Raw genomic sequence first — 10,006 nt, 5'->3', positions numbered from 1 at the left:
AGACCAAAGGAAGGAAAACCCCAAAATTCCTTTGTCCCAGTTTGGAATTCCTACCTACATTCCTATTGGCCAACTCTACCTGGCTTAGGTATAGTTAACCCCTTAGTCCCCAGGCTGCTGCCTAACCCTCGTGATCAGGACAGTAGCAAATCCCAGAAGACCCTCCCAGGACAGACCCCAAGCAGACTCCCCGCTCTGACTGTTGCCTGGGACGTTGCAGCAGGTGGAGACTTGGTATAGACCAGTCCTGGCTTTTCCTCGCCACCGGGACCTCCCTAAGTATAGTCGAGGCTTGCTCAGAGCCACAGGAGCCGGCTGGGCCCTCGCACATAAGGGCTCCCACCAGGCAAGCGTGGAAGGAGGAAGGTTTGGTTTCCGAACAAGGCTTCCTCGAGGGAGGAAGGACAGTCAAGGGCCAGGTCTGGAGATCAGATGACGTCATGGGCAGTGGGTACCTATGTTAAAACAAAGCAAGGGAAGTTTTTCTTCACGCAGCACACAGTCAACCTGTGGAACTCCCTGCCACAGGATGTGGTGAAGGCCAGGAGTTTAACAGGGTTCAAAAAAGAGCTAGATCGATTCATGGAGGTTAGGTCCATCAATGGCTATTAGCCAGGAGGGGTAGGAATGGTGTCCCTAGCCTCTTTTTGTCTGGAAATGGGCGAGAGAAGAGGGATCATGTGAGGATTACCAGTTGTGTTCCTTCTGTCTGGGACATCTGGTGCTGGCCACTGTCGGCAGACAGGACACTGGGCTAAATGGACCATTGGTCTGACCCATTCTGGCCGTTCTTATGTTCCCCAGCTGCCTCATCTGGTCCCACCCATGCCCAGCCCCGTGTCGTGCCTGCTAGCCGGCTCTCTGGAGCTTGGGGGCTGGGGCTGCACCACCCGCCAGCTCTCTGGGGCTGAGTCAGGCTGGGACCACACCACCACCGGCTCTCCAGAGCTCTGGGGCCACGGGAGGTTGGGGGGGTGCCACCCTGGGGCATGGAGGTAGCAAGGGCCAGGAGTCACATTGTAAGGGTGCAGGGAGGGGGGGAGGCTGGGCAGGAACCATCAGGCCACGGCATGCGTGGGGGGAGCATGGGCTCTGGTGGGCGTGGCTGGGGGGGGGCATGCCTCCCCAAGCCACGGGGTCACTGACCGCCCATGGGCGACGTGAGCTTTGTTCACCATGTCTCGGCACCCCTCCCGCACCATAGCATGAGGGCGGTGAGGGCCCTGAGGCTAGGTCCATGCCTGACCGAGAGGGGCTGGGATCCCCGGGTGAGGGATCCCCAGGGGCCGTTCCCAGTGCGGCACAAACGCTGACCAGCCAGCAGCTGGGAAGATGAGGCCCGGCAAGGCTAAGTGACCCACCCAAGGTCACACTGGAAGTCTGTGGCGGAGTGCCGCTCGCCCACGTCCCAGCCTCGCCGGCTGACTGTGGGACTGCCTGGGCATGCTTGCTTCACGCCCTGCTCCCTGGCATTTCTAAAGATGGTCTGCGCCGGGGCCCGGGTCCCTCCGGTGCCCCCCGCTGCCCACACAAGCAAGGAGGGGGCCCAAAGAGCTGGTGTGCTGAGTGCCGCCGGTGCAAGGGGGGAGCTGTGGGAACCCCCCTGCTCTTGTCCGACAGACGACCCCAAATCGATGCAGGATCCCCGGACAGCCCACAGTCCAGCCCTGGCGAGCCTCTGGAGGTGCACCTGGCGGGGGTGGAGGCCGGGGGGCGGACGCTGCCACCGTGACCTCACTTGAAGAACTTGTTCCGCGGCCTGGCGCAGGCTCTGGGCGGACCCGCCGCGGCCGGGGAATTCCCTGCGAAGGGGAAACCTGGCGAGCTCCCTGGGAGCGGCTGCGGCTTTCCGTGGCTTCTCAGGATGAAGGTTCTCCTGGTGGCACTGCTGGCCGGCCTGGTCTGCGTGGAGCGAGGTGAGATTTGGCTGCGAGGCCCCAGCGTGGCAGCCCGGGGAGGGGAAAGGTCTTGGCACGGGATTGACAAAGGATCAGGCAAGAGGAGAGGAAGATTTCGGGGGAAGGGAAATGTGTGTGTGGGGGGGGGGGTCATGCTCCTGATGGTGGGGAGGGGCTTTTCTTCTGCCCTGCCCCACACCCGGTGCAGGCATTCACACCTGTGCTCAGCCGGTGGCCCACGCCGCCAGCTCAGGGCGGTCCCGCCTCGCAGGGCCCCTTCGCATTCTCTCGGCACTGGTTCAAGAACTAGCAAAGTAACGGGGCTGGGGAGGGATTCTCCTCTCTGCTCCAAAGCCACAACCCCTTGGGGGGGCGGCAGGACTGGGTCGTGCCGGGAAGGAGGCCCTGGACCTGCCAGCAAGGATGGGATCCAACCAGGCTGGCCCGACGATGGGGAGGGCCAGACGAGGACAGTCCGTGCTAACACCCCCCCACCGGACTCCGTGCTTCAGCTCATCTCTAGCTCAGCGGGTTAGAATGAGCCGTTCAGGGATCCCTACATGTGCCCCCTCCGGTGTGTCCTGCGCCTTCCCCTCAAGCCGGTGGCGCTGGCAGGGATGGCGCAGCCCAGATGGGCCTCGGGTGGGATCCAGGCTGGTGACCCTTCGGTTCCGGTCACACGCCCTGGCAGCGGGCGTCCCTGGCACTGAAAAGCCAGGCTGAGTTTTCCCCGCCTGCTGGGGGGTTCTCTGGACACCTCTGCTGCGGCTTCAGTTACCCCTGGAGTCTTTAGAACATAAGAGCGGCCAAATTGGGTCAGACCAAAGGTCCATCTAGGCCAGGGTCCGTTCGTCAGTGGCCAATGCCCCAGAGGGAGGGAACACAACAGGGAATCATCAAGCGATCCCCCCCGTCACCCATTCCCCAACAAACAGAGGCTGGGGACACCATTCCTGCCCAGCCTGGCTAATAGCCATTGATGGACCTAACCGCCATGAATTTATCTAGTTCTGTTATGAACCCTGTTAAAATGCTGGTCTTCACCACATCCTCTGGCAAGGAGTTCCACAGGTTGGCTGTGCGCTGCGTGAAGAAAAACTTGGTTTGATTTGTTTCAAACCTGCTGCCTATTCATTTCATTGGGTGACCCCCTACTTCATATGTTTCAAGAGGCTACCTCTGAAACATAAGAACTAGGGGTCACCCAATGAAATGAACAGGAAAACCCCTGAGTTGCGCTACTTCCCCTGAGTTCACCTACCTCTGGGGAAGCAACCCCAGCCGTGTGCTGAACTGCTTTACGTACCATGGGCCAGCTCCTCCCCTCCGTTAAATCAGCAGCGCTCCATATGCGTCACCACAGCGACACCGAGTTACACCATCGGAGGCTCTTGCCCCATGTTTCTTGGTTCATTCCCTTTCCTTGTAACTTATTCTACTTGCTCAGTCATTTCCCTCTGGGTCAGCTCTGGACCTGAATTCAATGGGGCTGCAAATACCAGTTCCACTCAGAGACAGGTCAGTATCAACACCTCCCCCCCCTCCCATTTTACAGATGGAAAGACTGAGGACCAGGGAAGGGAAAGTGACTTGCCTAAGACTGCAGTGAGACAGGGCTCTGCTGGGCACAGAACCACCTTCTGGTGCACTAACCGCTGGTCTGTAGGCCAGAGCACAGCACTGCCCCTTGCATGCCGCTGTTCGGCTTTTCCAGGGCCTTTTTCTTCATTATTGGATCAGTCTTTAGGTTTGTAACCTCTCCTCCGTGTTCTTTGGTTCCCTCCCTGACCCCCTCCAAGACAGGAATCCCTTTCTGCTCCTCTGGGAAGGATCCATTTGCCACAAAACATGAGGCTGACTCTCTTCTTTAACCTGGTGTAAATGTTACTCCACTGACATCAATGTGAATCCAGTGTGAATCCAGAATCAGGCCCAATCCCAAATCAAGTCACCATGGGTACGTCTATACTGGGGGGTGGGGGAAAAAGTCACAAGTGAATCTCAAAGCCCGGGCCTATTGGCTCAGACTCACAGGACTTGCACCTGGAGCTAAAATTATCCATGTAGACCAGCGATTCCCAACCTTTTCCAGATAGGGACTCATTTGGACAATTCAGGAAGACTTGGTGACCCAAGGCAATTCAAAAATGGGGGAGAGGGAGAAGAACCACCTGGGGAGACACGTGGCAACCCTTTTGAACTGTAATGGTGACCCATATTTGGGTCATCTGATTTTGCGGAAAAACTTGCCAGCTGACTACACTGGCCGCTTGAATTTCTGGAAAAGAACTGACGATCTCCTGTAAAATCATCAGTGCTTTTCCGGAAATACTATGCTGCTCCCGTTCGGGCAAAAGTCTTTTTCTGGAAGACTTTTGTGCGAAAGTGCCAGTATAGACAGCACAGTACTGTTTTCCGCAAAAAAGCCCTGATGGCGAAAATGGCGATTGGGGCTTTTTTGCGGAAAACCGTGTCTAGATTGGCCAGGGACGCTTTTCCGCAAAAAGTGCTTTTGCGGAAAAGCATCCTGCCAATCTAGACGTGCTTTTCCAAAAATGCTTTGAACGGAAAACTTTTCCGTGAAAAGCATTTTCGGAAATTCATGCCAGTGTAGACGTAGCCATTGGTTGGGAAACCGTGAGAGACGTTCCTGCTCTGGTTGAAGATGGGGCTGCAAAACCCAGAGCCCAAGATTCAGCCCCACTGAACCCCTACGCTGCAGTTTTAGCCCTGTTCCACGAGGATATGTCTACACTGCAATGAAAAACCCACAGCTGGACCATGCCGGCTGATTCAGGCTCGGGTGAAGAGGTTGTTTAATTGTGATGTAGATGTTCCAGCTTGGGACCGTAGTCCGGGCTCTAGGACCCTGTGAGGTGGGATACCCTGGATCGCTAATTCCTTTTGGATTCGTCAAAAATTCCAGCCAGAACTACTACCTAGGTATGAGGCAAAGAAGAATTGTTCGTAGAGCAACAGAAATCATTCCCTTCTACGTTTTCACCAGGAGGGGGCAGTAGAAGCCTGTGTTCCTTTTTCTTTTCTTTTCTTTTCTTTTCTTTTCTTTTCTTTTCTTTTCTTTTCTTTTCTTTTTTTTGGTAACCTGCAAACTGTTAGCGTTTATAAAAAGGAGACATGGGAAAGAAGAACTCAGATTGCAGGTCAAAGATCTTAACTGTGCAAATAGCTGCTCTCAGCATATTAGGAACCCACCATAAGACCCTCCATGGTTGGATCCAGCAAGAGCAAACCTTCATGGGAGCCTTTAGAGGGTTCGGGTCCAATCCTGTCATCAAGTCATGCTGGCGTAAACCTGAAAGTCACTGGCCTGTATTCTGAGCTCAGGAAAAATCAGTCAGGGAACGCACACCAGTGAGAAGCAAAAAAACCCCAAAAAACCCAACCTCGCTGATGAGGCCCCCGGTTGAAATGCAGAAAGACCTTCCCCGCACTCCCCTCGCACACCAGAGCCTGGGAGGGGGGCAAGCTAGTAGATTTTGTGTGCTCCAGGCTCCATAGAGAGATAGAGGGGGAGGGCTGGACCACCACGGGCTTCCCAATGCTGGGGGGGGCCAGCCTAGGGGAAGGGGGACCGTGGACTTCATATGGCCCCCGGACCGCAAGTTCCCCACCCCAGGTTTAGAGACTCACACACACACCTACACACACACACAACTCCGACGATGACAGAACCAAAGTTTGTCTACAAAATAACTAACCACATAAAATTCTCTGCCAAGAACACGCACAGAAAAATTCACCCCAAAATGGGGGAACATTGCTTTTGTTCTTTCTTGCATTCCTTAATCTAACACCAGAATTATTTCAGGTGACCTGGGGGTTACAGTGGATGAGAAGCTGGATATGAGTCAACAGTGTGAGCTTGTAGCCAAGAAGGCTAATGGCATATTAGGTTGCATTAGGAGGAGCATTGCCAACAGATCCAGAGATGTCATTATTCCCCTTTATTCGGCTCTGGTGAGGCCACATCTGGAGTATTGTGTCCAGTTCTGGGCCCCCCACTACAAAAAGGATGTGGACGCATTGGAGAGGGTCCAGCGGAGGGCAACCAAAATGATGAGGAGGCTGGAGCATATGACTTATGAGGAGAGGCTGAGGGAGTTGGGTCTTTTTAGTCTGCAGAAGCGAAGAGTGAGGGGGGATTTGAGAGCAGCCTTCAACATCCTGAAGGGGGGTTCCAAAGAGGATGGAGAGAGGCTGTTCTCAGTGGCGACAGATGGCAGAACAAGGAGCAATGGTCTCAAGTTGTGATGGGAGAGGTCCAGGTTGGATATTAGGAACAACTATTTCCCTAGAGGGTGGGGAAGCGCTGGGCTGGGTTCCCTAGGGAGGGGGTGGAATCTCCATCCCTAGAGGTGTTTAAATCCCGGCTTGACAAAGCTCTGGCCGGGTTGATTTAGTTGGGATTGGTCCTGCCGTGGGCAGGGGGCTGGACTGGATGACCTCCTGAGGTCTCCTCCAGCTCTATGGTTCTATGATTCTGACTTACACACAACTCCCTGCCTGCAGGATGCCACTTTAGCACTTAACCAGAGGGGTTAAACTGGTTAACCAGGATTCCACATCCCCCCTCCACGTCCATTTAGTGCGATTGCGGATTCTCCAGAGCGGACAGAAAAACAGAGCCAGACTCTGCGCCTGCTCAGACCTATTCTGAGGGGTAAAGACTCGGGGCGAGGGAGGCCGTGTTAGTCGGGAACTGTAAAAGCAACATGTGGTCCTGTGGCACCTTAGAGAGGCTGGCAGCGTTATCAGGTCACGAGCTTTCGTGGGCCAGACCCGCTTCCTCAGAGGAGTGGGAGTGGGCATGGCAGACTCCAGGGGATAGACCTTGTGTTCCTCTTGCCAGCCCTGACCTTGCAATGCTACACCTGCAAAGAACCCACCGACCTCTCCGCGTGCACCACTGTCACCAACTGCTCGGAGAAAGCCACGGCCTGCAAGACGACTGTGCTCTCCGTAGACTCCGGTAAGTCTCCTCCAATCATTGCAAAGAAACACGGCCAGGGAGATGCACCCCGCATGGAACCCCATTAGAACTTCTCCTGCACCCTCCTGCCCCACCCAGCGTGGGATTGTCCCTTCCACTGTCTTTGAGGAACCCCGGTGGGGAAGTCTGAATCTCAATGTACCGGAGAGACGTCTACAGTCTCCCCTGCTGGCAAGTCAGGCTCTGGTCTCTCTCTGATGATTTTGACTCCTCTATCTCAGCTCTCCTGCCCCTCTGTCTTGGGGGGATCTGGATTCTCTTGGCTTCACAGAAGCTTTACCCAGCGCTGATCGTTCACAAAGGAGACTAACACCATGCCCATGCTAGTTGTACAGCAGTGTCTCCGGTATAATGGGTAACCGGTCACCGGGAACAGCCCCTCACCTGTGGCCTGCCACGAGGGCTGTTCCTGCCCTGCAGGGTTGCCGTTTAATCAATTAACTGGCTAAACTTAACAGGTAACCGGTTAACTAATTAAACGGGATTTTACAACCCTACCGTCTCCTGCGTGCTCTGATCCGACACGCTGGCCTGAATCGCTATTGGAGAGGCCGCGATACGGCTCATTTGGCTGTGCCCTGTCGTAATGGGCAGGGACTTTGCCCTTAATTGAGGCTGGCATAGTTCAGCATCAGGCCACGGAGAGGACGGAAATGCCAGCTGATGCCGGGGTCGGAATGCCATGCCACGTGGGCCCAGCGACTCTGCCTCTTCCCATGCACATAGGCAGCGCACCGTGGGTACCACTGAGTTGCAGCCACTGGCTAAAGCCAATGAACTTTTTCTTACTGGCACTAAGGCTCCTCTGGATAATTTGCTTCCCCTTTGAAGGCCCCTTTCTCCTTCCAAGACAGTGTAAAATCAAGGAAAGCCGGCCCCTCAAGCTACAAACCCCCCTTCACCGTTTCCTTCTCCCCTTTTTTTCCCCTAATCCGCCCGTCGCAGGTTACCCCTTTTTCGGGAACATCACCGTGTCCAAATCCTGCGCTGAAACGTGCGTGCCGTCCGACCCGGATGGAATCGGGGAGGCCCACCCCGACTCGTGCTGTTCCACCGACCTGTGCAACACGGACGGAGCGCCAGGGGTGAGAGGCAGCATCCTGGGGGTCACAGCCGCCGCGCTCTGGACCCTCTTTCGGGTCATGCCTTAGTGCAGCACCCCCGGGTCATGCTGCCCAGCGCGGAGACTGTGGGAAAGACACTTCGTCAGTTCACTGTGGCTTCTTCTCTCCATGCCGGCAATGGAACGGCCCGTTGGCTCTGCTCCTCGCCGCTAGCCCACGGGAAACGTTCCTTCCGCGCTGATCGCATCCTGCCGCTTCGCCCCTGAGGGGATGGGGGCGTGGGAGAGGCAGAGCCGCCCTGCAGGGCAGAAAAGGTCGGGGGACAGAGGGACTGGGGGACAAGGCTCTGGCCAGCAGTTGAAGAACTACACAAACTCTCCAGCTGATCCATCCCCGGGGAGCCAGGCCAGGCTGGTGTCGTTTCAGAGGGGGAAACTCGGGGTGCCCCCTTACTCTCACCTAAAGCCTGTTTTCTCATGCAGGGAATCCTGCATGGAACAGCAACCCTGCTGGGTTTGTGCCATAAATAGCTCAATGTGGCACAGGTACAAGAGATGTGGGGGGCTCTTGGGCTAGTGCCTGGGGTCCCAGCTGTCAGCCCCATACACCAGGAGCTCTGCTGCCAGCCCCACACACCAGGTTCCCAGCTGCTGCCCCACATGCCAGGGGCTCCGCTGCCAGCCCCACACACCAGGTTCCCAGCTGTCACCCCACACACCAGCGGCTCTGCTATCAGCCCCACACACGCCAGGGACTCTGCTTCCAGCCCCACACACCAGGTTCCCAGCTGCTGCCCCACATGCCAGGGGCTCCGCTGCCAGCCCCACACACCAGTTCCCAGCTGTCACCCCACACACCAGCAGCTCTGCTACCAGCCCCACACATGCCAGGGACTCTGCTGCCAGCCCCACACACCAGGTTCCCAGCTGCAACCCCACATGCTAGGCTCCTGGTTTGAGCCCCATACACTGCTGCCAGCCCCATGCCCGGGATCCTGGCATGCTGGCCCCACATGCTGGGGCTTTGCTCTGGGGCTTTGCTCTGGGGGTGGACAGAGGTAAGGGGGGAAGCACCCCCCCCTTTTTTAACTGTCCCCACACCACTGTAATGTAGCCATCCCCTGTCCCGTGGGTGAACCTCCACTCCTGTTTTCTCAGCACCGGTTTTAACCTCCCGGGGCCTAGGCCCACGAGCGAAACGAGGTGGAGGGCTGGGCGGAGCCTTTGTCTCGGTTGCCCGTCCCACCGCCCAGCTCGAGAGAGGCCCAGGGCTGGGACCAGGGGCCATAGCAGAGCTGCAGGGGTGGACCCGTACAGAGCGGTCAGAGCCCTTTCCTTCCCACGGCGCTAAAATCCAGACACGCGCCCAATTGGCTCCCAGCACCTCCCTCCCCCGCGAGAAGGAAAAAAATCGGACTGGGTCGGAGCCACTCTTCAGAGTCCAGTGAGGCCTTTCGGGGGCTGAGCGTCTCCCCTGGCTGGAATCCGGCCTCCGGGTCTTTTCTGCTGCGAAGCAACGTGCACGAGGATCATTTGCCCCACCTCTGTCTGCTGCAAAACTCGAGCCGGCAGAACCGGATCCCATGCAGGAACGGCTGGCCGGGCTTCCTCGCTCTGCCCTGTCTGGGGTTTGAACTTCACCCAACCCTCCTTCCCATGGCGGATCCTGCGTCGGGCGAGCGGAAATCAACAGGCCGACTCGCGTAGGTAAGGGAAGGAGGTCTGGGCATCAGCTCACCTGAATTCCTGTTATAAATGGTTTCACGTAGACCGGCCTTTCCTCTGTGTTGCTGTCCCATGTGGGGGAAGGTCCAGATTCGCTCCCTTGATCGCTAACATATGGAAACTGACCAGAAACTTGCTGGTTCTGTCCTCACTGCCTGTTGCCTCGCGCCGGTCCTTGTGCTGGGCCTGTCTTGGGTGTTTGGAGTCCCACAAGAGGGGACAGCATGAGCTTGCGGCAAGGGCAGGGGACCGGCCGCTCTCCTCCTGTCTCTGCCGGTGACTTGCTGGGCGACCCTGTTCAAATCACAG

The 10,006-nt window shown here is 56.7% G+C and overlaps 1 protein-coding gene across 1 annotated transcript; it reads left to right on the top strand.

The window, feature by feature from the left end:
• The first annotated feature begins 1,759 nt into the window (after window positions 1–1,759).
• LOC102459241 (ly6/PLAUR domain-containing protein 2-like) lies at window positions 1,760–9,742 on the top strand. Its single transcript, XM_075920012.1, has 3 exons — window positions 1,760–1,916; window positions 6,769–6,888; window positions 7,855–9,742. Exons 1-3 carry the CDS (start codon window positions 1,865–1,867, stop codon window positions 8,058–8,060), a joined length of 378 nt encoding a protein of 125 aa, XP_075776127.1. The 5' UTR covers window positions 1,760–1,864; the 3' UTR covers window positions 8,061–9,742.
• The last annotated feature ends 264 nt before the right edge of the window (window positions 9,743–10,006 follow it).

The sequence above is a fragment of the Pelodiscus sinensis genome, chromosome 2 (genome assembly GCF_049634645.1).
Source record: "Pelodiscus sinensis isolate JC-2024 chromosome 2, ASM4963464v1, whole genome shotgun sequence".
In the NCBI taxonomy this organism is placed as follows: Eukaryota; Metazoa; Chordata; order Testudines; family Trionychidae; genus Pelodiscus; species Pelodiscus sinensis.
Note: the sequence above shows the minus strand (reverse complement) of the source record. Positions and strands in the feature narration are given on the sequence as shown.

What these genes read in the sequence shown, in the direction of transcription:
- LOC102459241 (XM_075920012.1), top strand. Translation starts at nt 1,865, where the DNA reads ATGAAGGTTCTCCTGGTGGCACTGCTGGCCGGCCTGGTCTGCGTGGAG. An exon ending in CCTGGTCTGCGTGGAGCGAG is followed by an intron (nt 1,917 to 6,768) that starts GTGAGATTTGGC and finishes TCCTCTTGCCAG; the next exon opens with CCCTGACCTTGCAATGCTAC. An exon ending in TGTGCTCTCCGTAGACTCCG is followed by an intron (nt 6,889 to 7,854) that starts GTAAGTCTCCTC and finishes CGCCCGTCGCAG; the next exon opens with GTTACCCCTTTTTCGGGAAC.